General features: G+C 46.5%; 1 protein-coding gene across 3 annotated transcripts in view; it reads left to right on the top strand.

Annotated features, from left to right (window-relative positions):
* mpp7a (MAGUK p55 scaffold protein 7a) overlaps window positions 1–25,390 on the top strand; it is a 164,127-nt gene that overhangs the window by 88,741 nt on the left and 49,996 nt on the right. For all 3 annotated transcript variants that reach the window (XM_080489714.1, XM_080489715.1, XM_080489713.1), the window contains exons 6-9: window positions 3,291–3,422; window positions 22,779–22,860; window positions 23,306–23,391; window positions 23,886–23,960. In XM_080489714.1, the coding sequence (XP_080345840.1) occupies window positions 3,291–3,422; window positions 22,779–22,860; window positions 23,306–23,391; window positions 23,886–23,960 (375 nt within the window). The remainder of the gene's footprint in view (window positions 1–3,290; window positions 3,423–22,778; window positions 22,861–23,305; window positions 23,392–23,885; window positions 23,961–25,390) is intronic.

Raw genomic sequence — 25,390 nt, 5'->3', positions numbered from 1 at the left:
CAGCGTATCTCCTAATACACAGCACAGGTTCGTCTTTCGGGATTGCTTTTATTGTCCTCATCTGCAAACACTTTGAGTTGGGAGCGTTCCAAGCCAATCTTTCAATACCATAATGACAGCGTCCCCAGACATACAATACAAGGCAGAGAGTGTGTTTATGTCCTCGGCGGATGAAAGCCAGGAACATGTTGTTGGGGGGGGGGGGGGGTTAATCCGTGAAAGATAAAACTGAAGAAGAGCAAACAAGGAGAGCAGCGAGGATTAATGGCATCTGAAAGCAGTTTGGACGCGAGGACGGAGCGAAGACATGGGAATTAAACACGGACTTGACTGCGTGCTCTCGTGGGAATCCCACTATTTACTTATTTTCTTGTCTCGTCTGCAGATTTTCACCGGGTTAGTTTGAAAAGTTGGAACCTTGGTTTGGGGTCGGTATCGACGTGAGTTCAGGGGCGGAGCTGGAATGAGACTTTAGAGTTCGGCAGGTTCTTGTTGTCGCACATTGCTTCTACCGGGAATACTATAATCATACTGTCTGAACCAGGGAGCGTGGAGATGGAGGGCTTCCCTTCTTCTCTTTATTTTCTCCTCAGCACTTTAAAGTTCATGGACCCTTCACATACATTAATCTGAATTGTGCTGTTTAACCAGCATATAGTCTGGACACAAGGTTCAAACGGATTGTACATGTTATTTTAAAGATTTATGTCCAAATCTGTCAGATTTTGTATCTAAGAACTTGTAGCAGTAATTTATAAACAATAAACAAAAGCTTCAATGGGATCGTTTTCAATGTGGCGGCGAAAGGACAATAATCATATCTCCTATTTCTGTGTGACAGCCCCCCCCCCCCCCCCCCCCCCCAATTTTTTTTTTAAAATGAACAAATTTATAATAAAAATATTTTTCTACAAATGAATGTAAATCAAAATGGTGAAACGTCAGACCTTAACTTTAACCCGTGTGAAAGATTTAAAAACATTTATACTTTTCCGAGATTGAAGCTGTCACTTTGAAAGTAAACGCTCTCAAAGCGGGAGGGAGGTATTTTGGGGAAAATGACAACGTCACCTGTCTGAGGACCAGTCAACATGACAAAGTTTTGAAAACGATGTCGGTTTACATGGAAACGGCAGAAACGCTGAAAGCGATATAGTTGGTCTTTGAGACCGTGAGTCGGCGCTGTTCATCGTTTTCGGGTTTTTGCACCCCCCCTCCCCCCCCCCCCCGTTTTCATGGAAAACGTCCTCACACAGATAAAGGCTCCGGGTTCGAATTCTTTCCATTTTGACTTTGCATGTTGTTTTTGTACCTGGTCAATTGTCATGAAGGCCTGCCGCTTCAACGGGCGATATAAAGAGTTTGTTACTGTCTGTTGTGCTTAATTTCTGGCTCTGGTAACGAAGCAGAAACAACTTTAAAACTACTTTATAGTTCAGTTCACACGGATGTTTTTAACAGGGGAACCAATGATTGTGTGTCCTAGACACTTTAAGGACAAATTACGTGACAGAAGTATTCACCGCTTCCACAACAACAACAGTCTGTTCCGAGCTAAATGGACTCTTTGGATTATTTTTACCGGCTGGGATTTCACCAAGATCTTATAAAGAGCTGAAAAGAGTCAAAACAGCTCCAGGGATCCTCCGAACTGCACACCAGCCAGGATCTGCAGCAGAAAGCTGGCCGCACCCTCGCCTTCCCTCGCCCTCCGTCCGCCCCGGGTTTAGTCTGTTTCGACGTCGTCGGTCTGCGCTGCGATAAGACCACCAGCAGATGTTTGGTTGATGTGTGAAACTAGCAGGTCAAAACGTCCAGTCAGTCAATCGAACACGATTTGTATCGGATTTTTCATACAAGACAAGGATGCAAAACCAAGTTATTTAACAATCATCCTCAGAGTGAGACCTCCACCCCGGCACATACACACAGAGGGAAACACGATCTGAAGTGGCTCATGTCGACACCAAAACATAAAAAAAACACGTCAGTTTGAAATAAAAATAGCACAAGCTGAGAACTAAAACGACGGTCATTGTGGTTGATTTTCCCTTTTTTCATTCATAAATACGTTTGACAAACTTGTGACGTTGCTTCAAACCTGCGTGAACCAGATTCTTGTGTGTGATTCTGACGCCACACACAAAACACACACAAGACACACACCACATACACAACATGAGACCCACACACCGCATACACAACATGGGACCCACACACCACATACACAACATGGGACCCACACACCGCATACACAACATGAGACCCATACACCACACACGACGCAAAAACTACACACACGTCCTACACGCACACAAACTGCAAAAACTACACACCCTCGTACACGATCTCAATAAAGTCCAGTCTCATTTCAAATGCATATTCGGCCTTCAGAAAGTCCGTTTTGAAGACAAAATTAATTTGTGTGTGTGTGTGTGTGTGTGTGTGTGTGTGTGTGTGTGTGTGTGTGTGTGTGTGTGTGTGTGTGTGTGTGTGTGTGTGTGTGTGTGTGTGTGTGTGTGTGTGTGTGTGTGTGTGTGTGTGTGTGTGTGTGTGTGTGTGTGTGTGTGTGTGTGTGTGTGTGTCCTCCTCTCATCTGCTCCCAGTTAGTAACATCTTGAACGCTGTACTTCAGCGTGCTCCCATGTCATAAAACACACGTCTCCTCTTCTCACCGCGCCCCCCCCCCCCCCCCCCACACACACACACACACACAAAACCTCCTCTACCGTGGAAAAAGCTGCACGCGTCCAGCCGCATCTCGGTCCGGACACGCAGCCGTTAAATAGTTTAGAAAATGAATGTCTCAATGGCATCATTCTCGTCTGCAGCCCATCTCTCTCTCTCTCTCTCTCTCTTTCTCACTCTCTCTCTCTCTCTCTCTCTCTCCCCATTATTAATGTCTGCTCAGGAACGTGGGAAATATCTGAGGTGCACGAGAACTTGATTTCTGTGAGCCGCCGAATACCCCGACCCCTTCGTTCCCTGGAAAACGTCCCATCAGGCTCCGCCTCCCAGCCGCCTGGTCCTGGATACCTTTTGATCCAGGGAGATGTATGGCGGCCGAGCGAGAGCCTGATGACAGTTAGTGCAAATTCTGGCCTTGAATGTGTTGAAATCCATCACCCAGAACATGAGGGGGGACTCTCGGATTCATTCCCATCCTCGCCGCCGTCTGTCTTTTCTCAGAGATTGATTGGAATCTTGCTATGTTTGCTGTACTTGACCGGAGCAAGGTTGCGGTTTCACTGATAACGCCTCCATTCTGTCTTCTGTCTTCTGTCTTCCAGACACTTCTCTCGGTCCACGACACAATCGCCCTCAAGAGTTACGACCCGGAGCTACCGCCGCTCCCCGAAGACATCGACGACGACGAGGATTCAGTCAAAATCATCAGGCTTGTCAAAAACAAGGAGCCTCTTGTAAGCAGAGTTTATGTCATTAACGTCCGGCCCAAATCTTAACGTGTGTGGCCCCTGAACTAAAAATGTGTTTGACACCGAAGGTTCAGTGTCTTTTACCGAAACGTCAACTGTGCAGTTATCGCAGCCTCGGGGTCTGTGTTCTGGGCTTCTGAGTGGATTACCAGCTGGTATCGCGACGTGTTTGGGGTGTTCCAAGTGCGACCCAGAAAGTTCTCCACCACATGAAAGCGCAGACGTAAACGCACCATAATGCAGATGTAAATGCAGGGAGGACTTGGACTGTGGTCCGATCGGCCAAACCGCCCCCTGAGGTGGTCAGGGATCCACGGCGACCACATGAGACGCCGGTCTGAGTGCCACCGCGTCAGGAATGCACACACAACATGCATGCGGGGGAAAAAATACGTAATCGCACACAACTATCCCGAAACCAGCGGCCAGGCAACAAGCGGCCATTATCCAACATCGCCTGCAGGGAAGAACTAACCGCCGCTGCATAAGTGGGCATTCCTCTCCGCTTTCGTCAATAGTATTCAAGCTCGATACGCTCGTCTGAACCGAAAAGAGGATTCACGGATGGTAGGTTTGTTTTTTGTTTTGTTTGTTTTGTTTTTTTATACTTATGTGATTCTGGATTCTGGAGCAGTTCTTTGGTTGCTCTGCGTTTTCAGTAAACTTAACTAATAGTAGAAGCGTTGCCGTCGCCAACACCAATGGAATGGCGTCTCAGAAACATGTCTCCAAGGTTTCCGAATCCTCAAATTCCTCTTGCATGGAAGCACCTCACTGCGCCACAAATTAAGCCGACGCCATACATGCTTGTGAGGTACTCGTCTGTGGAAGTCCAACCCACAACCTTGAAGTTGTAAGTGCACCAGAACCAGCCGCAATTGCCCCTGCCCTCGGGTATTTTCAGCCAGTCTAGGCTGGTCGTCTGCGAACGGCTTCCTCTTCTATCCCGGGCCAGCGTCGCTCTCATTGCGACGTGCCTTTCGTGCTGCTCAGACGTCGTCCGAGACAACAACAACAACAACAACAACCACAACCACCACCACCCCCCATCCGGATGTCTGACGCACCTTCATTCCTCTCGTTCCGTCAGCGAGCGACCCCGCCAAACCTGGATTACGTTACATCACACACCTATGTTTTTTTTTTTTTCCCGCGCCTTCTCTGGTAATTTTACCCGCTGAGGTTCCTCAACTCTGTCTGGTGACCTCGGTGTCCCGCGACACATAAACACTCGGCTGTCCCGCTCCTCGACGGCCTGTCAAAAGGTCTCAATCTGTCCTCGCGCCGCTTTGTTGTGTGCTGAGGCCCCGCCCATTGTTTGATCCACGTCCTGGCCACGGCCGCCTCTATTTTCACATGGCGGCTTTCATCCTGACCACCGTCCTGGCTCCGGGCCGGCGCCCTCCTCTTTGGGAAGCTGAACACACCTCAGCCATTTTTTTTTTTTTTTTTTTTTTTGTGTGCTCCTGCCTTCTGCTGCATGTTTCTGCGAAATCTGCTGGATGTAATAATTCTCCCGTCTCTTTGTCGCGGACGCTTCCTGCTGCGACGTCTCCCGGGCCCGGTTCGGGATCGCCTTTCCCAGCAGCCGTAACGTGATTTACACGCCGCCCCCGGCCGGTTTAATCGCGGGGCCGGTGTTATTCCATTACACGACTGGATGCCTTTCTGTCTAAGCAGCTTGGCTTCCTGAGAGCACCTGAAACGCACATTTACAACGTGTGATATTGTGCGTGGTTGCACAATGCTGAAGGTGTTAATTATGTCGTGCAGTAATGCAGCGGCTCTGGTCGGGGTTTATGGGTTCGTGGCGTTATTGTCTGCCTCCAAGTGTCTAAACGGGGAAGGTGCTGCCGGGGGTCACCGCGGGGTCAGTTATATAAATACGCTTCCCAATTTTGAAAAGCGCCGCGGCTCTCTAAATATGACATTTCAACAGCATCGCCGCAATGTTACCGCTTTGTTTTTTGTTGTTTTTTTCCCCCACCAGTGTATTTAATTACGGTCACTCCCTACAGGCTTTGAAGCAGAACAGGCTGCACATTTAGGATTTGCAGCAGGAAATCAAGCCGCCGTGCCGTCCGCACTCGCGTGAGATGCAAACACGGTTCATTCATCGAGGCAGTGAATGTGGAAACTTTAAAAAAAAAATGAAAATTGAGCGGCGAGTGGCGTCCGGCGACCCACAGCGAACGGCCGCTGACCCCGAAACTCCCGTGGCTGTAATTTATGCCTGAGACGGGATTTTTCTGTGAAGACTGTTTCTGCTCCAGGGCTTCTTTGGCTGTGGGAAATCTGAACGTGTGAAAGTGAAGGGCAGCATGAACGATTACAGCGGGACGTCCCGCTTCCACCTCATTCCGGACAAGTGTGAGAAAAACCTCCTCCGCCATTTCTCTCCGTTCACGTCCGCGCGACTTCTCTGTGACCAGCGAAGAAGAATCTGCCCCAAGAGAGTCGGACTCCATTCATCAGAACGGCTGCAGAGGGAGCGGAGGGTTCCAGCCACATGGATTCTGCCACAGCGGTCACTGCGTCGCCCCCCCATCAGAACCTGTTCGCTCCAGATTTATGCTCCGCAATCCGTCTTCGTCACACGCGTTAACCTCTCGCGACCCGTCCGCCGCAGATGGTTTCGGAAACCCGTCAACGGGCTCCGTGTATCTCTGTCCCGTCCGCACCTTTAACGCACAATTTGTCACGTTCAACCGACTCGTCGCGGCATCCGGAAAAACTGCTGTCGGACATTCGTCAAAACGTCCTCGAAGACATTTTTTAAGAAAAGGGAAGAAGAACAAAAAGACAAACCGTTAAAAAGTGCCGCAGACTTTCTTCTTTTCTCTTATTCATGTGCGATGATCACATATCTGATCATTAAAGTTCCTCCACCCGAAGCCACACGGGAAAAATGAAAACATTCAGGATCCAGTTTTAGTTTTTGATCTTCATCTTTAATATGTTGTCAATACCTTTCTGGAGGAAATTCCTCAGACTAAAGCGTATTTCCAGCATTTAAGTTTCACGGCTCGTCCCCCGGTTTGTTGAAATCGCCCCAGATCTCGAGTCGCACTGGAAAAACGACGTTACGGTCATTTTCACACCACCTCAGCCTCTTCTCGTGGCCTCAATTGTCTTTCGTTTAGAAAGTCTGGATTTTTTTTTTCCAGGCTGAATCGGGTCAGGTGTTGATATTTTCCCTGGAGCCGCCTCAACGCCATCTTTGATTTTCCCAGAAACCCTCGCGGCGGGTTTTCCCAAGAGGACGTCGGTTAACAGTTTGATGGCTACAAATTCTGGTTTGTTTGGGAACATATCGACTTTGCTGCGATTGGTTTCGGAGACTGCGGGTTGTAAATGAGTGTTGATGGTCTTGTTTTGGTGTTTTGGCTTAATTCTCTGTGCAGAAGTGATACAGGAAGTGTATTTAAAGATTTAAAAAAAAATTTGGTACAGTAACTTTAACCACTTTAGCCGCCTCAGCAGATTGTATTGTCTTCGCCCTTTTAACACGCGATCCCAGATAATCAGCCCGAACCTCTCGAACTCGACATCGTTACAGCCGAGTTGCACAACGTCCAATTCCCGCGGCGTCTCTTCTTACTCTGGCGTTTTTATGTTTTTGCTCTGGACGAAGCAACCTGGCGCTCAGTCGGCACGTGAGTCATCCATCAGGCTAATTGTGATTAGTTGTGTGGATTGTGTTCGGAATCGCTGTTGCTCTGTGTGACTTCATGCCGCATTGCAGTGAAACTGTAAAAATAAAAAAAATTAAAAAAAACCTCCCCAACCGGGGCTGATTTATTAGCCCGAGTGTCGGGACGATGAAATAATTGGGCCTGGAGAGCGGCACAGATACGCGGGGCCGCACTGTGTCGTTTTATTGAAAGAACGTGTTGCTTTGGGTAAAAGTTTCAGTCTAAGTGGGGGTCTGAGCTGGAACATCGACGGGGGTTTCATCAGATACACACTGTAAAATAAAAAAAATAAAAACTCCACTGTGATTTGTCAATAAAACGCTGGCAACTGCTCACTGTAAAAATGAAGTGAGATTGTAAAAGGAATCATTCCCCCCCCCCCCCCCCCGCTCCAAACAACAGTTGTATATTCGACGAGTTTATTAAATTAGATTCCCAATACAGCTTTGTGCCCTTAAGTCATATCTCATTAAGGTACCTGAAGTAATCTGCAGCACAGACAGTCCAGCGGCCGAGAAGATTCATCAGCGTATTTCTAACACGAGCTTCTCAATTTGGTCCAAAATGAAGGGATATTAAAAGTTATGTTGGCTAAAGGAAGCAGACGCATCCAATTAATGGACATTATTCCACATTTTTATACCTACATAATCAGAATAAATTAAATCTTTTCGCAAGAAGGCTTATCTGCTTGAACAATAATCCCTGTGTCGTTTGAAACTATTACAAAGAAATATATGAATGAGATAAACTCTCCTAAAGGCTGGACTAGTGCAGTTACATACTGTCGGTTTTTCCCGTATTTAGCCATTTCTTGTGGTTTTAAAGACTTTAGCTCAGAGAATATACATGTTTTGCGAATCTGACATCTGCCGAAGTAACGAGAGTCCGATAACGGATAAGTAGACACCTGAAAACGTTGTTGTGTGAACGGGGCCTCAATCTCAACAATAAAACTATATCATGTGACAAACAATACTAATCAGGTTACTAGTTTGGCGGGGGATTCAGGGCCCTCCTAAAAAACAAGCAAATTGTAAGGTTTCAGTAAATTGGATTAACCATCTTCCCAGTTTACTTAAGATGGTTTCTCCTTGCGGGAACAAAACTGATCAGACTTTTTGTGAATGACTGTCTGAACATGTTGGCACTGCAAAGCATCATGGGAAATCCAGCCCACACAGGAAGCATTGAGAGCCCGCCGCCGCCAGCGTGGCTACGCTGTGAGAGCATCCGAGGGCGACGGGCCCGTCTGGATTCCAGTAGCAGTCTGGGAGAAGCTCGCCACGCCGCCTTTCTTCCTCTTTGGTTTTCCTTCGTCTCCGGGAGGAAGCTTCCTGGTGCCCGCTCACGTTGATTCGCTCCTCTGACTTGCCCCGTGCACTCCGGCATCACTGGAACTCACTCCGCTCCTCCACCTCTCCACAGTGCTGCTATCACTCCTTCCATCCCGGGTTGCTGAGCGTCATTATCGGCCAATAAAAGCCGCCGCCGCCTCGATCGCTCTCTCCCTTTATTATTTCCTCCCTCAAAGCCACGCTTGGTTTTCCCATTACGCCCGGGTGTCAGAGGCTGCAGCTCGGTGGAAAACGGCAGACTGTGGACTCACCGCCATCCCCACTCTCGCACGCCAGCCGGGCCTCGCGTCCGGCCCGGGACCAACCGATGCCGGTGTAGCAGCGCGAGAGGCCCCGGGGCCACCCGGCCCGCCGGATCCCGGCTGGGTCGGCTGGACTTCTCATCACGGAGCCGCAAATAGCTCCGAGCCCGGGACTTCAGAGGCGGAGTAATCCACGACATGTCCAGCGTTATTATTGTAGCAGCTCCAGTTGCATGATGGATGTCCGGGGGGAATTTTCTCTCGACTTAATAAGGGAGCTGATAATTGCGACTGGACAGGAAAGTCTTGCGATCGATTCGGTTTTTCGTGACGTCTTTCTCCATCCGTGAGGCGCTGGAAAGAGCCGCTGGCAGGGCGGCATGCCAATGCTGTTCTCATCTGCGGCTCCGACACTGACGGCCCCGCTCGGCCCGGGCTCTGGTCCCATTCCCCGTTGAGGCTGCAGGCCGACGGCGGCTCGTACCTGGGACGGCTCGCATGAGAGGAGAGCCGATAGTGGAGAGGCAAATGTTCCTGTTTACATTCGGCGAAGTGAGGACACCGGCCGGGAATTAATGGAGCAGCTAATGACATTAAAGCAGACAGCACACACATGTTAGTGTTTTTCAGACGAAGCCGTGTGCTTTAAAAGCCATTCATCTTTCACTTGATGGATTAGTCTGCAGTGTCTTCACAGGATGATGGAAAGCGTTTGTAATGCAGGCTGCTTTCTCTCTCTGTGTGTGTGTGTGTGTGGGTGTGTGTGTGTGTGTAGGTGTGTGTGTGCGTTTTCCTACCTCTGTGTTTTCAATTTCTGAGTTTCTTATTGCGACGTTATCGGTTTTGTAATGCAATGCTTGTTCGCTCACACGTTGACTCAGGAACAAGAAACTTGAAGCCGCCCCTCAGCAGACTGACAAAGTAAAAGCTTTACAGCTGCGAACATGAAGTACACACCATGAAAGGGTCCATCGCCATGAGCCACCAACAGTGTTTCTGGTTATTTTAACAAAACAAAAGGTGATGAAGCTGTCATTTAATATTCAGTTCATTTCACGCTAAAACAAGGTAAAAGTGTTGTTTTGTAGAAAAAATGAAAGAAAGCAGTTAAAGAAAATCACAGAATGGCAAGAATGAAGCAGAAAGATGAGTAAAGATAAATTAATATCTTGTATAATAGAAGTATAAAGACAATGTTAATGAAATCACATATTCACGCTTTATAGCTTTCTCAATTTTCAGAGATTAGGAAAGAAAGTCATATTTTATGATAAAATAGTCAATGAAAGTTTTGCTAATGAGCCAGAAGATCAAATTTTAGTTTTGTTTAGTCAGGTCAGTGTCGGTAAAGTAAAGTAGAGTGAAACTAAAATGTCCAGTTTATAAACCTGTAAAAAAAAAAGAATAAAGATGATTTTTATAAATCTAATGATAAAATTGGAATATTAAAATGTAATTTTTTTTTTACTAATGCTAAAATAATTGAGTAATTTTAGAGATAAAATAGAAATACTGAACTTGAAATAGATTTTGGTATAAAGAAAAAAAGAATTTCAGTGAAATTTTAAAGCATTGTGTAAATCAATTCAAAACGAATCTGAAAATCAAATTTCACGTTTCCATTTTGATCAAATTTGAAATGTAAATAATAAAGATAAAATGTTTAAAATGAACAATTTAAGAAAAACTGCAACATTAAGGAAGTTTACCAAAATATAAAAAAAATTGGCGACTTTAGACAAAAAACAAAGTCCAAAATTTCAATAATAAATCCAAATATTTGACAATAAGCAAAAAACCAGAGTGAAATATGAATATGAGCCTTTTTCCAATCAGTCAATAACCAATTAATTTCTCTTTGTGAAATAAAAAGTGACCCCAGCAGCACAATTTGACAATTTGGACCATGAAAGAACCACAAGGTTTTGTTTGGAGCTGCAGGATGTTTTTCTTCAAGCTGGATTTGGTCTGCTTTGAGCCGGATGCTGCTCCTGACTCAGCCTGACAGTCTGGGGGGAGGAGGGGGGTGATCAAGGTCGGGGACCCCCAATGGAATAACCCATTTTTTCTTTCACCACTGCTTCTGCTCATGCTGCCATCCAAAGATTCTCAACCCTTGACAGCAGTGATGCTCAACTGGTGGTTCCTCGACCCCAAAGTGCTCCTCTTTTCAAAGGTTCCAAACCTTTAACTTGGAAAACAAAATGTCAAAATTGCTTCTCAATTGATGACATAATACATGATGTATATTTACCTTTGTAGTGTGAATTTCTAAGCAGAACAAAATCATCCAACTTTGTGGATTTGACTGAATTTGCTTGTCACCGAGTGACGGTTGATGAGCTCTGCTTCATGTGGCTCATATAAACTGATTGGAGAGGTTTTTTTTTCCAAGTTCATCTAAACTCCCAAATGTGCCATTTATATATGAAAGATTCAGGGAAAGATTTGTCCAATTTGGAGGTAGGTCAGATTTTATGTGAAATCACTTATTCAAACCGTGGTGTGTATGTTGATTCATCTCTAATTATTAGACGTTTACAATAAATGGTTGATATAAGAGTTTATATGGATGGTGCACATATATATATGTATATATATTTGGGGATTAAGGGTAATAGAAGTTCTAGGAGAGCACGTGGAGATGAGTTGTGGGAATAAGCCCCCCGACCCCCACCCTGCAGCCCGTTGCGTTGTGAATGTGCCAACAACATGCTTCTGAAGCCACATGTGAAAACGTCTTCCTCCCCGTCCAGCGTAGAACACACACATCCCCGGCCGCCCGTGTGGTTCATAGAGCCGGCGAGCCAGCAGGGCCTGAATGGGGGGCATTGTCGGGCTGGGGTGGGGGGGGGGACCGAGGAGGAGCTCCTCGCTGCTGGAAATGAGAAGTGACATGTGAAAGTGCTGTTTTCTTAACGCGGGATCACGACGGGGAAAAGAGCCAAATAATGCCAGATCAGAGATAGACACACACACACACACACACACACACACACACACACACACACACACGGTATGCAATGACTAAGTATCTGGCATCGTCCGCATAGCAAGGAGACGGCAGTTCCTCTCAGTGAATCACTGCACTGTCCTGAGCCGCCACACACACACCTACTGTATGGCCAGTAACACACACACACACACACACACACACACACACACACACACACACACACCCAGAGACCACCGCCTCCTGCGTGAAGTCGTCGGTGTGTTTTCACAGTAACTGGGTAATGACTCGGGCCAACATGAAGGTCTAAAGAGAAGGAGAAGAAAGGAAGGAGTGAGATGTAGAAGACAAATGGAGGTGGGACGTCCTGTCACATGACCCCCCCCCCCCCCTTCTCCGTCACCTGGAATCCTTCCTCTGCATCCTTTTTAATTACAGTCACATCTGAGGTTAAATAAATAGAACTGGAGAGGATGACGGTTGATCAAACGCAGAATACGTCACCTTAACGTTGACGCTCCAACTGGCTGCAGCTGATCACCACAATAAAATAAAAACTCTTATGAAGACTCCAGTCGCACTGGCACTGCTACTTTTTCATCTGCTGGCATTGGCATTGACCAACTACTATGAAACAAGTCCTCATGTCGCACTTCCAGCATTTAGAATAATCCCGTTGATGATCTAACACGTTACGGGAGTTTAACTTGTCACAACTGAAAACAGAGCTGCTGTCTCTCTCTGTGCTGCTCTGTTGCCATTTCACCGAACTCCTGTTTGCTCGTCTTTATTCCCCAATTATAAACGTCTCAAACTGCAGCAGATTCTCGAGCGTCTTCCCCCTCCAAGCGATGTAAGAGGAGTCTGTCATCAGACTGACACACATCGCCGACGCCTCGGCGGTAATTCAGCCGTAAATGAGACAAACTTCACTTTAAATGTGGTCGGTTTTGATTTGCAGTAACTCCTGATGCCAATACTTTATAAAGAAGTAGATGATGGGTGGAGCTTTTATGAGTTGGAGGACTTGTCGAGGAAAACTTTGAGAAAAATCATCAGACATAAAACCTGAATGTTTTTTTTTTTTTTTTTTTGGAGTTGTTACTCTTTACGGGAGATCATAACACTGAATGGGTTTTCTGACCTTGACCACATTTCAAGCGGAGTCGTAAATACTCCGGGGGGGGGGGGGGGGTCGCTCGCTTGATGTCATCCCACCGAGGTAAGGTGAAGTGACACACTCCCAACACCAGATATGATTGGAGCTAATTGTGTTTTAATGTCCGAGGAGGCCCGCGAACCCGCGTCACATCTGGAGCGAGGAAGGCCGCCATGTGTTTGGCGAATGGGGCAGTGCCTGCAAGTTTCAAACACGCTGTTGTTCAGCCATTAACTAAAAAGCCGGGCCTAAATTCTAACGACCCTTCTAATTTCCGCCCCATTTCCAAGCTCCCATTTTTTTCCAAAATTTTGGAGAAAATTGTTTTCATTCAGATGAAGTCATTCTTGGATGAACATGAGATCCCAGAGGTTTTTCAGTCTGGTTTTAAGAACCTCCACAGTACTGAGTCCGCTTTATTAAGGGTTTTTAATGACATTTTAATGTTGAATGATTCTGGCCATACTGTGGCTCTGGTGCTGTTGGACCTAACTGCTGCGTTCGATACAGTCGACCATGAAATCCTCCTGTATCGCCTTGAAAATCTGGTTGGCATTCGGGGATGTGCCTTAAAATGGTTCAGATCCTATTTAACAGGGAGGAGTTTCTGTGTTAAAGTTGGGGATTGTGTTTCCTCCACAGCCCCCCTGTCGTATGGAGTACCGCAAGGGTCCATCCTTGGTCCTCTCCTGTTTTCACTGTACCTGCTCCCGCTAGGATCTGTTCTCCGTAGATTTGGGGTGTCATTTCACTTGTATGCTGATGACAGCCAAATCTATGTGCCCCTGAAGCGTGAGAATGCTTTCAGTGCCACTCAACTTTTGGAGTGTATTGAAGCAATCAAATCCTGGATGTCTGCTAACTTTTTACATTTTAATGACAGAAAGACTGAAGTCCTCCTAGTGGGGCCGAGCGCTTCTGGTACTGCCGCCCCAGTGAACCTAGGATCGCTGACACAGTTTGTCAAACCAACTGTTTCTAATCTGGGGGTAAAGATGGATCAACATTTTAAATTTGACAAACAGATCAGTGCTGTGGTGAAGGCGAGTTTTTTCCACCTGAGGCAACTCGCAAAGATAAAATCCTCACTTTCAAAACATCATTTTGAAATACTGATTCATGCTTTTGTCACAACCCGGCTGGACTATTGCAACGCCCTGTACACCGGCACCAGTCAGTCCTTACTGACCCGCCTGCAGCTGGTTCAGAACGCTGCAGCGCGCCTCTTGACTGGCTCACAAAAATATGATCATATTTCACCCGTCCTCTCTTCTCTGCACTGGCTCCCAGTGCAATTTAGAATTGATTTTAAAATTCTGTTATTTGTTTTTAAATGTCTTAATGACCTTGCCCCTCGTTACCTGTCCGACCTGCTCGTGTCGTACTCCCCAACACGTTCACTCAGGTCAGCTGATCAAGCGTTGCTTTCGGTCCCCCAGACGCATCGCAAACTCAGAGGAGACCGAGCGTTTTCTGTGGTTGGTCCCAAACTGTGGAATGAGCTTCCTCTGTTCATTAGACAGGCTGACTCCCTTCATGTTTTTAAATCACATCTTAAAACACGCATGTTCTCTTTGGCTTTTAACCAGTGTTGAAGTTGACTTTTACTGCTATAAGTGTATTCTGTGCTGCCACTGTATTGTTGTATTTATAATTGTATTTTTATATTGTTGTACAGCACTTTGGTCAACTGAGTTGTTTTTAATAGTGCTTTATAAATACATTGGATTGGATTGGATTGGATGTGTTTCCACTACTCTCGTATTCATACCCCAAAACGCGGCGCGGCAGGAGTTTATTGTCGCCGTTACACTTTTTTTTTTTTTTTTTTGCTGTTAAGTGACATCATGTCAAAACACGCGGGCCCCTCGGCCCGTGTTTGTTTTCCCTCCGTCGCTCTCGATTCAGGAGGAGAAACAATGTTTGTCGAATGCCGCGGCGCCCGGCCGGGTTCGCTGCAAAGGCCGCGTGTTTAGAAATGGAGCGCCGTGCTTGTTTTCGCTGGCGGCTAAGAGACTCCGGCATCTGCCCGCACTGTGGGCCCCTCACCACACGGGGGTCCCGGACCCCGAGAGCCAGGCCGGAGACCTGGGCCAAAAGCTCTCGTCATCCAGCTTCCATCATGTCATCCCTCCATCCCACCCGGCGGCCAGGGGGCAAGCTAATCGCCCCGTAAATACTCGGCTCTGATGAGATATCCACCGCTCGGCTCTTATCTGCGGTGGATTCGTGGCACCGGCGTGCGCTGACAGCTCGCTGGACAATCTCACCGTTCCCTCCCAGTAAACACCGGCTGTGATAAAGAATCCAGATTTCAGTCCTCTTTTCTTTTTTTTTCTTTCCCCCTCGCTTTGAATGAGGTGTCAGCCATTTGTCATCACGTACTTAAGGCGACTGCCATGTCTGCCTGAGCGGAGCGACGGCTCGCTCGCGGACAGACGTCGCTCTGCTCCGGCTGATCGCGGCGCGAGCACGCCGAGTCGGCAGGAGCTCCGGGGCCGGCCCGACAAAAACAATCGGGAGCATTTTACGTGTGAGAAAAGCAGATAGAGAGGCCGGGAGCGGCGGCTGCATCTGGAGCTGATCACGCCAGGAGCCGAGGCCGCGGATCACCTTACCGATGACTGATTGACCACAGCTCGGAGGCTGTCCGCAGGCCAGCTGACCCCTCCTCCGCCGCTCTGCGTTCCATCGTCGCGTTTCAGGCCTTTCTGCGTCTCAGAGTTTACTTTAAAGTCTATTTTTACACCCGTCTGGAGGGCCAACCGCAGCCACATCGAATCTGTCCGCGCACCGAAGCCTTGAAGAATTAGCAGAAAGTGAAATGAACACGAGGGGTTTTTGTGCTTGACTGATCTTGCTATGAGCTCCTGATATCTTGAAATCAGCTTGGAAATCTCATCGGGAGGTTTTACCGCGTCTTCTATTAAGTGAGGCTGCTTAGTTATCAGCCAGCGAGGCTTTAAAGAAACTTTCTCTCCCTCAAAACAACCAAAAAATGACCGGGCGAGTTCAAAATTAACACCAAATGTCGATTAAAATTCACTTTTGTCTGTATTTAACCTAAAAAAAGAACTAGAAAGAAAAGGAAATGAATTGACATGTCTCGCCTGACATTGATAGTTTCTATATTTATTCCAGTCACGCGTGTATAAAAAGGACTTCAAAGCTTCTGACATGGTCTCTCTTTGAGTTGCTTTTCTTTGGACTCGCGTTTGGTTTATTCTGAAGATGGTTTCCTCCTCCTGCTTTCGTTGAATAAATAGAGTCTAAACTCTAAAATCTCTTTACAAGAGCTGTTTTGCTTTTTGCTCATTTATCTCAGGGTTTTTAAGCGCGGCTTCATTTCGTTATGAGTCAATAACTGGTTTCTTACCAACATCTTAAACTTAAAATTCATCGACCAGAATCCACACGGGAAAAAATGTAGGAGCCAGTTTTAGTTGTTAATGTTCATCTCTAATATCTTGTCGAAACCTTTCTCGAAGGAAATTCCTCATAACATTCAGACAAGCGCGTATTTCCAGCGTTTACGTTTCACAAAAGATACCCGAGTTTGTTGCCATTTTAGCGTCACGGAAACGCCCCGAGATTCCCGAAGCAAGATCCCATTTGTTCACTGGATCTCACGGGATCTCGGTCGGTTTCACAATGTTTCAGCCTCGTCTCGTGGCTTGAAGACTCGTTCTGTGAGAAAGTCAGGATTTCTTTTCGTGCCGAATCGGTCAAATGTTTCCGCTGAAGATGCCGCGACGCCATCTTTGATATCCCAGAAACCCTTGCGGCAAAATCAGTTATCAAAACCAATGCACAGTTTGAAGGCGACAATTTCTGTTTTGTTTGTAAACAGATGGACTTTGGTGTGATCGATTTAGGAAACAGCGGTTTGGAAATGAGTGGTGGTGGTCTTGTTTTGGTGTGTTGGTTTCTTCTCCGTGCAGAAGTGACACCCTTTATTGGAAGGATATTTTAAAGGTTTTTTTCTGGTAGAGTAACTTTAATAAATGAATCGTCATTCGACTGAACCACACAGTGATTATACCTTAGCTAATGTGACAGTTGCACCACAATAGTACAACTATGTCCACTTTAACAGGCCAAACTACTGGAGACAGATAAAAATCTCCTACTAAGCGCCTACCTGTCACATGATTGTGTCCGATATCAAGAATGATGACACTTTTCATGTTTGTTGGGGGTTTTTTTTGCATCATAACGAGCTCAAAAATTCTTTGGGCTCCTTTAAAACCCCCCGCTGTCTTTTTCCATGCTTAGATTTCAGTTTGATCTACTTGTTGGTTAAGTGGCGCCTCGTCTCTAATTGCTAGCATAGCGCGGCCAATTCATCAGGCTCAGCATCTGTCCAGCATCAATCATCCGACCGTCTGAGCTTCCTCTCGGGCCCGTTTGGCGCTGACTTCAGGTACGAGCCCTCGGCTGCACTCTGCTCGCAAACACACACCGGCACTCGCCACCACTCATGCGTGCGTGTGCTTTGACAAGACGTCAGCGTTCCCCTTCCCGACTTCCTGCGCCGTTTCCATGCACGAGTCCTGAATGGCTTCCATGTGGCAGCAGGCGATGAAGGCTCCGCGTAAACCCAAGCGTCAGCCGCGCTAACGCTCCGCAAGCTAAACCAGGAAGTCCATCCCGGTGCCCGAGGGGCTTTACCTACCTGGATTCCTCCTCCCCAGCGCACACCATGGAGCTTATTTAGGTTGCAGCCTGGACTGTTTATGTATTTGTTTAACAGAACAGGCGCTCCTCATTAGCGGCCACGCTCGACTGGATGCCGATGATAGCAGCCATAGGGCACCACCGCACAGGGGAAGGTGGCGCGGAGTTCAGCAGGTTGGATTCGCTGCCTCTCGGTGCTTCCAAGGCTTTCGTCAGGCCTCCAGGAGCGGCTGATGTACCCCAGGAGGATTGAGGGAATGAAGGCTGATGGTAATGAGGCAGAAGGGGAGCTGCCGTGTGTGTCGAGGGCGAGAGACGCTGAGATCTTGATGTGCGAGGTGTTGATTAGTCTTGTAACCCCCCCCCCCCCCCCCCCCCCCATTAGCTTCAAACCACCACGACCTGGAGTTCTGTTGGTGAGAGAGCGACTCCAGTGCACCAAGGTCTTTCAGCCACCTAAGTACAACTTCATACGAGATATATGGACTTGTTTTTTTTCGGGCTCCGCATCTGGAATATCAAGACAATTTTCACTTGTTCCACTGGCTGATTTTATGACTTGATACAAGCCAAAAACACCTAATATTCAATATTCTTAACTTATTTTTCTTCCACTGCGTAATGTGTTTTAGATGACGGCATTGTTTTCAAGACCCCTGACTGATGAAATGCATCGCGATTCGCCTAATTGCATGTGGGGCGCGCGCCGTGTCCAGCGCTAAACGGAGAGGCACGATAATGACTTATGTCTCGGCACGCGGCCGCCTTCAAGCCAAGCTCGGAACGAGACGAGAACAAAAACTCTTGTTGTTTGCCTTTCTAGGAATAATTTCTCCTTTACAACTGAGGACAGAGGAGAGGAAGATTAAATAACTGCTGATGCCGAGCAGCGAGAGAAATTGGTAGTAAACAGGGAACTAGTAAAACCAACCATTTTGGAGCAAATTTTCAACAAATAAAAATAAATACTTTGACTCAATAAAATTCGCAAAATCTTAGTGTTTCAATGCTGAAGGCACCATGTCAAAATAATATATATTCACTTTGCTATTATCGCCTTCTGAGATGTGTTGAATACAGTTTCTGCTTGCTGAGACCATTAAAATGAACCAAACAACTTTAAATAACATAATTTTCTTGTTTTTTATTCACTTATATAATTGGGGGATTACTTACTAGTATATATACTATTATTAGGTCCTATTTATACCATGTTTTCAAGCAGTATTACAAACACTTTGCCCCAAAATCAAAGATTTATCTTTCCTGATCTCTAGTACAAAACAAATGTGCCCTTGATGTATTGTCCAATTAATGCTTCTTCACAGTCGAATTACTGGTGGACGTTCTCCAATTCTTCTATCTTTAAGTTAAAGGCATGTGTTTGAAGCCGTTTTTATGAAGACATTATTAAAGAAAAGGTCGTTTAACCAACACGTGTCACGAAAGTGTAATCGTACAACTGAAAACACGGAAAATCCGAGGTCAGTCGTCACGTTTTGCTTCTCATTGTTCTCCTTCAAACAGTTTTTATGGCTCGACAAAGACGAGGCTGAACCATGTTGAGACAAGCTTCAGTGAAAATGTCCAACGTCGCCAATATTGTGTTTTCTATCTCCATCATTTTCTCCTTGGTAGCCTCCATCACTCCCCACGAGCTTTTCTCACCCTCTCTCATCATTTACCTTTGCTATTGCACTTTCTTTCTCACCCGCTCACTCACTAAGACACTCGGTCGCACCCTTCTGACGCTCTCGCCTCCGTCCTCCACTCCCTCCTCCACTCCCTCCCCTGCACTTCCACTTAACCCTCCCTTCTGTGTCTCTCGCGTTTCTGCCGGAGCGTTTTGGCTTCTGCTCGGCTTCTCTTATCAGACCGAGCTCATTTGGCTTCCGTACCGCTGCCGAGTTCAGCCCGGGGCTGGCCAGAGTGTGGAGGAAGGCTCCCTCCTCTCCCTCCTCTCCCTCCTCTCCCTTCCTTAATCCACCAGCTCTTCTTGTTGGCTTGGCTCTCTCTGTGTGGGTCCGTCACATTGGAGGGCAGTGGGTCAGATTCCACAAATACTAAGACAATACATTGACGTCTGCTTTGCTACTCGTTTAAAAGAATTGGTTTGGTTGGAGATTAAAGTAAACTTCCGCTTCCCAGAAAGATGTCTCTTCCCATTCATCTCGTATTTGCATCCAAAATGTGCCGCCCTGTAATCACCATTGCCACTTGCTGTAAAAATCATAGAGGTGGTTTGTGTAAATGGCATCAGGGTTTTCCAGCATGTGATTCGAGCCATATGTGTGAAAACGCAGCTCCTCTCTACACAGCTGAAGGGGTGGATAGCCGCCGAGTCTCTGCAGACGGCCTCGCCGACGTTGCCGAACCCCGCGAGACCAAGGCCGCCTCTCTTGCTGTTTGGTTAGCCTTTTCGACTGCCACCAGCCACCGGGAACCCCGAGAGACACAATAAAAACATCCATCACGGCAACTGGCCACCAGCCAGCTCGGCGAGAAAGAACCTCGGGGAGGGGGAGAGTTAATGACCACATGTCTGAAACCTCCTCAGAGATTTCCTGCAGACTTCCCATCTCACCCCGTTGTCTGTCACACTCCGGCTCCCTCGCCGTCGCCCTCCATCCTTTCAGACGCTCACTGAGAAACGGCCTCTCTGTCTGTCTGCGGGCTGTTGCATCACACGCAGCTGCTTTAAGTCACAGCGGGGAGGTTGTGTGGCGACCCTTTTCACCGCGGTCCGACGGCGCCCTCCCCTCTCGCTGACCTGCCCCACTGATTTCTCTCCTACCGAAACCTCTCGGGTTGCTTTAATTAGCCCAATTATTCCATTAGGGGTCGCGGCTCACCGTCTCTTCCTGATGTCTTTCCCTGTTTCCATCTCCAAACGCACACCGTGAGGAAACCATTATCTAGGAGGAAAACCATTAGGTGTGTGTATAGGTTGTGAAAACAGCCGAGTTGACACATTAATGGCATTGCCGAAGTGGCACAAACCAGAGCCTCCTTTGGTCTCCGAGGACTCCGTTTCTTTTGATATCACCGCTGATAAAAGACATGACAGAGGAAAGCAAACAGGAAAATAACACAAACCCGTTGAGCCGACGACCCCGGCAGCAGCGGGTCGGGACGGATGAAACGAAGCACGCCAGCTGAACGGGGAGAAGACGACACCCATCCTCAACAGAGATGAAAACAATATTTTGGGATGATGGGAAAAGCAGCTATGAAAGGGGGAGGGGGGCGGATGACTTGTAGCACTTGTAGGAACTGTTCCCCCACCAGGAGGAACGTCTGTCTGGTTCCCGAGCTGAGATGACAACACGTCGTCGGGTCGCATCTCATCATCTTAGGCCGAAAAGTTTCTTTTTGTTTTTAACATTTTGAAAACGATGCATTTTTCATACTCACATGCGCACCGACAACAACACGCTATAAACATGAACAATTCATGAGTACACAGACATTTCTATAGATGCTTTTTTTTATTGTTATTACGGTGACTGTCGACTATAAAACTACCCAAGTCCCAGGAGAAGATGGACCGGGAGTCATGACATGACGGAGAAAACATGTTTCTCATTGTCCGTCTACTGAGCATGTGCAGAAGAACTTTTTTTTTTTTGAGATTAGCTGCATTCACAGTTGCAGGCACCCAAAACACAACGAAAGTTTTGCGTTTTTACTCAAACATTGCGTGAGCGGGTCCTTAGTCTCCAGCTGGTGCCTGAACTCTGTTTGCAGAAGGGACCATGACAGGTTGGCAACCAGTGAGGCCATTGTTGTATTGTGAAAGGGGGGAGAATAAAAGGGCTGTTTGGGTGCACTGGCGAATGTGTCATCACTGTCACAACAAATAAGATCGGCTGGAATACAATACTCTGTTTGGACAGGTCCGCGTTGAGCTCATCAAGAAGAATGGAGAACTTGAATGTTTGTGCCGGTGGAGGTATTTGGAGTCTTTTCCCACGTTGGCTGTTGCTTCTAACCAGCCACAACAAAGATCTACCCACTTTTGTTTTTTAGGTGGATTGCTAATGCTCATTGACGCCATCGTCCCAGTACAAGTCACAATGACCGGTGCTGATGTGAGGAATAGACTTAAAACGTCCTGATGAGTCAACGTTGTGCTGAGAGCCAGAGTACCACCCATCCACCAGCCAGTGTGTGTTTCCTGTACGAGACCGGTGATTATTTGAGAGTATAGAGGATCATTCAGTGGCGTCGTGGTTAGAACGCTCACCTGGGTTTTCTCCAGGTACTCCGGTTTCCTGCCAACATGTGTTTGAGGTTAATTTCTGACTCCGTAGGTGTGAATGTGAGGTTGTTTGGTTTTCTGTCTCATTGTGTTTGTCCTCTCATGGTCTGGTGAGCTGTTCAGGGTGTATCCTGCTTTTCTTTTCATAGTTGGGCTCAGCTCCAACCCCTCCATGAGCTTTAGGTGCAGAAAATGTATAGAGGATGGATAGATGATCATTTTGGGGTCTCATGAGTCAGTTTGGTCGAGGGGGTTTACCACCTCATTGGCCAATGCAATGTATTTATCTAGCAATCCTTATTTTTAAAAGAAATTTGTCTCCTGGAGAGTTTTATTTTGCTTACATGGCCGCAAAGCCTTACTAAACAACAAATCAATCATACTGATACTTGACATGGTCCCATTTAAATTGAGGATTATAAACAGGAATATCCTTTTCCACTGGTTTACCCATGAAGTTACCATATCCAGGATTCAATGTTCTATTTATAAAGTGTTGTCTGACAAGTTTGGTTAAGTTGAATACTGGACTGTCTTGCAAAGCAAGTTTGAACTCAATGAACCTTTGTTTTTCTGTTTCGCATTTTGTGGAAAAAAAAAAAAAGAAGTAACTGAACCAACTGTTATTATCTGCACCATACTATGATTTCGAACATAAAAATACCAAAAATACTCCAGCAAGGTCTCGTCCGCTAGATATACAAGACACCATAGATTTGTTCTGTTTGTCATTTAAAAGACAAAGTTGAGTATCTTTTTACCGCAGACGAAGACGTCTCTACTTTTTCTGGAGAAGTAATCATAAATCAGTCTTTTCGGTAACAATGGGTGTCCTGTGTGCAGTTTGGAGTCCTTGAATTTCGAGCGCATACCTTTTTACTGTCGCTTTGGGCCGCTGCCACTGGACATTTGAGCGATGCAACAACTGGAAGCGGAGAAGTGGAAACGCAGTCGAGTTCATCCCGTGTTTAATTACTCTGTTTATGTCATTTCTAGGGAGCAACAATCAGGCGAGATGAACACACTGGAGCCATCCTCGTCGCCCGGATCATGAGAGGAGGCGCAGCTGACAGAAGCGGTTAGTTCTTTTCTTCTTCTTCTTTTGTCTGTGTGTGTCAACGAGAACTATTTGTACCTCATGGAAACAACTGTGCAAGTTATTTACAGTACAAGAGCGTTCAGATTACCCTTGAACCTTGAGTTCAACGTTTCCGTGGCACAAACTGTGTCGCCACTTTGCAGAAGAGAGCAGGAATAAGCGCGTAAGACTCTCGCTTGGCTGTTTGTCCACATGTTTTCCGTTTGATTCCTCGCTCTTTGTGTCCACTTTGCGTCTCGGTCGACGCTCGAGGCTCGTTACCACATGTGTCCACAATGAGGCTTTGGTTCCTCTCCAATCTCGAACGGCACCGTGACGATGAACATTAATCCGGTGTACAGTACACATCCCCCGGCTTCATGCGCACAGTAGCTCACTTGTGTCCGGGCGATATCGGAGTGATTATTTTGTGTGTGTGTGTCAGGTCTGATCCACGTTGGGGATGAGCTAAAGGAGGTGAATGGAATCCCTGTGGACGACAAGAAACCCGAGGAAATCATTCGGATTCTGGTGAGACTCGTCTTTGCGGATTGTGTGCGTGTATTGCCGTCATTCTTTTTTCAGCTCCAATCCCCCTGGCGACAATAACATTCCTCGTCTGTGAAGGCGAAAACCTCCCCGTGTTAAAAAAACACACAAAAAAAAAAGTAAAAACAATCCTGACCTTTCTTTACACGTCTTTCCCGGCCTTTAGACCACAAGTTCCTCCGGGCGGCTTCTTCCACCGGAGAGAACGGAGGGAGCCTCTCAGACACAGAAACCTCCGGAACAGATGACAGCTCTCAACACCCCCCCCCCCACACACACACACACACACACACTCGCTTCGGTTCTGCCAAGCACAGTCACCTAATCCTAATAACCCTTCCATTGTTGAACAATCACACGTAGCTTTGCGTTAGATTTGACTTTGACAGGATTGGGTGCTTTGCAGAGTATTTGCTGCTGTTTCCGCCCCCTCCGTTCAACCTTCCCGCTCCATCTCGCCTGTCCTTGCTGTTTAGGCCCAGTCTCAAGGAGCCATCACCTTTAAAGTCGTCCCCGGCGTGAAAGAAGAGGCGCCAATCAAGGAGCCGAAGGTAGGTCCTGTGCTGGCTTCGTCGTTACCGTGATCAGTTTACATGCATCAATTTCAAAAGCAGTTCTCCCGGCATTGCTATTGATACCTTTTTGTTGGACGTCGAACATTGTTTTTGAGCCACTGTGAGGAAATGATGTATGTGCACGGTAAGACGAGCTATATAATGGTAATGAAGGGAAAATACAGTAACCAGGCCGCTTGTATGACGATCACAGTTCATGGAAAGGTCATAAAGTGTTATTGGAAGGTTACTCATCTCAGTAACATATTTACTTTCGGGAAAAATGAACATGCCGCAGAGTTTTGTTTTGTTCTTCTGTGTTTGTAATGAAATAGCCTCGGAACACTGTGTTGGATTTTAATTTGAATTTGGTGTCCAAGGAACACAGAAACCCGAGTGGGCTCACATTTTCATACCTCCAAGCCGATAGACACCCGAATCCAAAGATAATCCCGTTAGGGATGTCATATCTGTTTGTGGGCCACCGTCCAACTTTTGCTTTATTGAATTGCTTAAAATTTGTCACAAACTTTCATTCACCGTCGAAGATGAACTGATCAGATTTCGATTGCCAAGAGTTAAAAGTTGCAGTGTCGCAGCAAACTCCAGTTTGATTGTCTTTATTTTTGACAATAAAGACTTGGGGCCCCATTTATACGACAACGTTTTCAAGTGAAAACTGAAACGTTTTGTTGTGTTTTGGTCCGTTTACACAACAACGGTGCTCGGAGTCACTGATAACGCAACTTTTTGAAAATGCCGCTACTGCCCATGCGCACTACGGCTGAAATAACTAGTTCTTCTGCACATGCTCAGTAGATAGACAGTAAACAACACAGTTTTCCTCCAGAGTGTCAGGACTCTGTCCATATTCACCTGGGACTTGGTAGTTTTATTTTGACAGTCACCGTACTAACAATCCAACTTGATCATCATGTTTATAGCGTTTTGTTCTCTGCATGCATGTGTGTGTGGTTTCATTACAAAAACAACCAACAGCGCCAACTTGTGACCTGGCGTGCAAAACCACATCGTTTTCAGGGTTTCTGCTGTTGCCATGTAAACAAACATTGTTTTCAAAATGTTGACGTGTCAACATTACACTTTTCTGAAACGAAAACACAAAAACGATGAGTTTTCACTTGAACCACTGTGTGAACAGGGCCTGAATTTACGACGACGAAAAGTCACTTTGACCTTGGAAATTTTCAAGATTTTCAGAATACTTTTAATATTTTTCTCATTTTTCTAAATTATGACCGCCTGCAAAATCTGCGTAACGGAACTTCTGCACAGAATTATCTCATTTGCGTAAGTTTAACAGTTTTGCTGGTTCATTAATATCAGAATCCTTTTATTCATATTGCCTCCATACACACAGCGAAATTGCAGAATAAGGCATAAAATAGACTTTTAAAAGGATAAAG

This window comes from Lipophrys pholis (genome assembly GCF_963383615.2).
Source record: "Lipophrys pholis genome assembly, chromosome: 20".
Taxonomy (NCBI): Eukaryota; Metazoa; Chordata; class Actinopteri; order Blenniiformes; family Blenniidae; genus Lipophrys; species Lipophrys pholis.
This window is presented reverse-complemented; position numbering and strand designations above follow the sequence as displayed.